General features: G+C 45.9%; 1 protein-coding gene across 1 annotated transcript; it reads left to right on the top strand.

Moving 5' to 3' along the window:
* The first annotated feature begins 666 nt into the window (after positions 1 to 666).
* LOC105933117 (potassium voltage-gated channel subfamily S member 2) lies at positions 667 to 3,515 on the top strand. The gene is made up of 2 exons (XM_012872505.3): positions 667 to 1,169; positions 1,496 to 3,515. Exon 2 carries the CDS (start codon positions 1,498 to 1,500, stop codon positions 2,935 to 2,937), a length of 1,440 nt encoding a protein of 479 aa, XP_012727959.1. The 5' UTR covers positions 667 to 1,169; positions 1,496 to 1,497; the 3' UTR covers positions 2,938 to 3,515.
* Positions 3,516 to 4,766: the final 1,251 nt, after the last annotated feature.

Here is a 4,766-nt window from a genome sequence, read left to right as displayed (position 1 = left end):
CGTTTCTGGTTGCAACTTGACAGGATGGCAAAATGTTTGCACATTTTTGTGAAGATAAATAAATAATTGAAAGATTCCTGGATCAATGTCTGCTTCTGTGCTTTTTTTGTCTCTCTTTTTGTGTCTCTGCTCTGTCTTCCCAGTCGGTTGAGGCAGATGACCGTTCACACTGAGCCTGGTTCTGCTGGAGGTTTTTCCTCCCTGTTAAAGGGGAGTTTTCCTCTCCACTGTCACTTCATGCTTGCTCAGTATGAGGGATTGCTGCAAAGCCATGGACAATGCAAACACTCTTCCTGTGGCTCTACGCTCTTTAATGAGGATTGAATGCTGCTTGGAGAGACTTGACCAATCTGAATAATCTGATTGAATTTGATTTTGGAAAGTGCCTTGAGATGACATGTATCATGAATTGGCGCTATATAAATAAAATGGAATTTAATTGAATGACGCATTTGATTCTGGTGCGTTTTTATTGGTTTTGGGTCCTTTACAACAAACATGTTAGCCATGTAATGAGACATTTTAAAAGAATCTGTGTTTGTTTTTGCTTCGTGACCTTTGGAAGGTTCTCTGACTGCAGGTGTTTTTGAGCCTTGGGTTGGCTGGTGATTCCCGGCGCACCCTGGCTGAGCTGCGCCTCGCCCCTTAAGCGCCACGACGCTTAGATCACGTCGGGAGGGCGGTGCGGAGGAGAGAAAGAGAGGGAGCTACGTGTTGCTGCGCAGCAACAGATAGAAAGGAGATCCAGAGAGAAACACAGAAAGGAATTCCCCCTGCTCAGAAGCGGCTGTCGCGGGGCGTATCAGTCCCACTGGCTCCCAGAATTTACTGAAATAAACGCAACCTACCTGTAGCTGGAGGCGCTGCAAACAGCCCATGAATGAAGGATGTAAAGACCGGCAGCTGCAGCGAGCCTGCGGGTGCATTCGGACACTTAACAGGAGCAGATAGTGTTCCCTGTCTGAAGGGGAAATTCTTTTTGAAACTGAATCGTCTTCCTTTGGACGAGTGTCGTCCTCTTCTCGTCATCACAGAAACTGACCTGTGTGGAGCTCAAAGGACAAAGGTCCTTTTGTCTATTGGCGCCCCGGAGGTTGTCTAACTGCGAAGTGCCGCCACCAAAAATAAACATTCTATGGAGATATTGTCGAATTGATCGGACGTTTAAAGTAAGTTTTCTCCGTCTTTGTTTCAGCTTGCTGAATGGTCTAACTCATTTTTTTTTTGTATTCTATCGCAATAGACGTTTGGGAAGCAATTCGTTAAGTTTAGATATCCAAGTATGGGGACATTTAATTAACGCAATAAAGCCTTGTCGTTGCGTGCAATTTAATAACTTCTCTTTTCTCCCTGTCTGTGAACGTGCACGTCTGCTTCTATCCGCCTGTTTCTAACGTGGTCTGTCACTCTCTCTATCTATCCTTCTCTTCCTTTCATCCTTTGTCTCTGTGCGTCGTGCGCCTGTGTGTTTGTGTTTGTGTGTGTCCCTTTAAAGGCATGACGGGTCAGGTCCTTAGGGACGCGACCGCTGGGGCTCACATGGATGACACCGCGGGCATCCGCATCAACGTGGGCGGCTTCAAGAAGCGTCTCCAGTCGGACACACTCTCCCGTTTTCCCGAGACCAGGCTTGCGCGTCTCCTCCAGTGCCAGTCCAAAGAGTCCATACTGGAGCTGTGCGACGACTACGACGACGCAGAGAAAGAGTTCTACTTCGACAGGAACCCCGCTCTTTTCCCGTACGTGCTGAATTTCTACAACACGGGGCGGCTGCACGTCATGGCCGAGCTGTGCATCTTCTCCTTCAGCCAGGAGATCGAATACTGGGGCATCAACGAGTTCTTTATTGATTCCTGCTGTAGCAGCGCCTACCACTGTAGGAAAATGGACCAGGACAGGGAGGACTGGGAGGACAGGAGCGACGACGGAAGCACCACGTCGTCGTTCGACGACCTGCTGGAGTTTTACAACGACGCCACCAAGTTTGACAAACAGCTGCTCGGGAGCGCACGGAGACGCGTCTGGCTGATGCTGGACAACCCCGGCTACTCTGTGGCCAGCCGTGTCATCAGCATCCTCTCCATCCTGGTGGTGCTGGGCTCTATAGCCACTATGTGCATGAACAGCATGAGCGAGTTCAGCGTGCTGGACAGCAAGGGCGAACCCACGGAGGACCCACGGTTTGAAATAGTGGAGCACTTCGGGATCGGCTGGTTCACTCTGGAGCTGCTGGCCCGGTTCGTGGTGGCTCCGGATCTTCTGCACTTCTTCGACCACCCGCTGAACGTCATAGACCTGGTGTCAATACTTCCTTTTTATCTGACACTCCTCATAAACCTGGTGGCGGAGAGCACCCCCGCGCTGACCAACCTGGGCCGGGTGGCGCAGGTTCTGCGGCTCATGCGAATTTTCCGCATCCTGAAACTGGCCCGTCACTCCACGGGGCTGCGCTCCCTGGGGGCCACTCTCAGAAACAGCTACAAAGAAGTGGGCCTCCTGCTTCTCTACCTGGCGGTCGGCGTGTCCTTTTTCTCCGTCATGGCCTACACGGTGGAGAAGGAAGACAGCGAGGATCTCTCCACAATTCCCGCCTGTTGGTGGTGGGCCACCGTCAGCATGACCACCGTGGGCTACGGCGACGTGGTGCCCGTGTCCATAGCGGGCAAATTGACCGCGTCGGCCTGCATCCTGGCCGGGATCTTAGTTGTTGTGCTTCCAATCACGCTCATTTTCAACAAGTTTTCCCTTTTCTACAAAAGACAAAAGCAGCTCGAGATCGCAATGAGAAGCTGCGACTTCGATGACGGCATAAAAGAGGTCCCTTCGGTTAACCTGAGGAACTATTACGCTCACAAAGTAAAATCTCTGATGGCCAGCTTGTCAAACATGAGCCGGAGCTCGCCCAGTGAACAGAGTCTGAATGAATCTTTACAGTGAGGCTGTCGCCTGAAGGACGCTCATTCAGGAAGAGGCTGTGGAAGGAGCTGGCCAGGGTGCTGACACCGCTGAGGGCGTCTGCTTCTCACGCTGCCTCTCTGTAGCTCAGTGCAATAACATGTTAATGTCTGTGTCAGTTCCAGTGAGACGGTATAAAGTATCAGGCAAAAATATTGATTATGATTACTCACCTGCACTTTCAGAGGGAAAATTCGGTTTCGTTGAAGTGAGGTTCTTTGAGGTTATTAGTAAAACTTGTAGTCCCCCTACACGAAGTAGAAACATGTCATATCACCGTGAGTCTGTTGAAAAGACAAGAACATATTCAGGCTAATAGCTAGTTATATTATACAATTTTAAACAACTCCAACCTGAAAATGTTCATATCTTTGCGATGCAACGCTATGTTAATGAATAGCTTTTGCTGTGTTTGATCTGTCTGGGAAGCTGGAGCTGGGAATGATGTCTCACATGAGATGAGAGACTTCTGGTTGTTTATTTGGTGCTTAGAAAGATCAGATAGAAGCTGATAATATATTTTCTCTATTTTCTCTGTTTCCCATGTTCACTATTTGACTTTTTACAGATCCGGTCTTAAAAGTTTCATAAGATAGGATGTGGGCATTTTGGATACTATTTGCTGGGCAAGGTCCAAGTTTTTTTCTGTTTCCTACTGGGAAGTACAAAGGGAGCATATCGTTTAAAGTTAGACTTTCTAAGTTTCCAGTTGGCAATACAACAGGAATGGCCCCAGATGTTGGACATTTGTTTACATTTTTTAAAACAGAAATGTTTTTGGGTGTGTTCTGTTTGCAATAGGAAATTTGACTTTCAGAGCTCCCAGTCTAATATACAGGAATAAAAAATTCTAAGTTTAGTATGAGATATATCCCCACACATACAAAAAAAAAAAAAAAAAAAAAAAATGAAGTGAAGGTGTCCGATTTCCCGTAATACAGAGTTGCATCCCAAAAATATAGAGATTTTCAGTTAAATGGATAAATGGATAAAGTTTAAATGGAAAAAAAAAAACAGTTTAAAAGGTGATGTTGAATATTAACCATTCAGTGCTCTAAAAATGTTTTCTCTTTTCCAAAACTCAGTGTGGTCCGGCATCTTTCTGTGGGGAAATTAACTGTAAATGATTATAACTTCACTGGACCTCAGTAAGTAATCCAATGTTTTCCTTAAATGCCTCTTTACCAAAGTAGGCAATTTCTTTTCTTGCCTACAGTCTTGCCGATTGTGTGGGCATTGGAGTCACAGTGTCACACTATTATCCACCATTCAGCCGCATTTCTCCTGATCAAAAAAAAAAAAAAAATGTCCAAAGGAACCTCCAGTATTTCTCTGTCGAAGGTAACTTGATGTGTACATGTGGTGTTGAAACAGTACTTCAGATGTGTGGTCTAAACTAAATACATTAAAACAAAAAATCCCAGCATATTTCCATTTTTCTTCCATCTCCAGAGCAGGGTCCTGCTCACTTCCTTGAAATCAGTGTGTGTCACACGTGTAAGCCTGCTGGAAGAGAGAAGCGTCGCTAGCGATGACTGACACACTATCTTAAACTCTCTGACAGCCACACCAACAACCATTCAGAGGTGACATGTTGATTAAATTCCATTTATTGGAGTTTTCAGCTGTCATTACTTCAGCTTCCAGAATTTTTTTTTTTGATTCTTATCTTTTTGTTTTATGTAGCTCTTAATCTGCTGACCCCAAGATATGCCAACTGAAATCAGAATTAAAGGTACTCTACAGAATTGTACCTTTTTCACTAACAAATATACACAGTAAATAGAAAGACAGATGTGTAAAAAGTATGG

The sequence above is a fragment of the Fundulus heteroclitus genome, chromosome 3 (assembly GCF_011125445.2).
Source record: "Fundulus heteroclitus isolate FHET01 chromosome 3, MU-UCD_Fhet_4.1, whole genome shotgun sequence".
NCBI lineage: Eukaryota > Metazoa > Chordata > Actinopteri > Cyprinodontiformes > Fundulidae > Fundulus > Fundulus heteroclitus.
This window is presented reverse-complemented; position numbering and strand designations above follow the sequence as displayed.

Coding starts and splice junctions, on each gene's coding strand:
- LOC105933117 (XM_012872505.3), top strand. CDS start 1,498: ATGACGGGTCAGGTCCTTAGGGACGCGACCGCTGGGGCTCACATGGAT.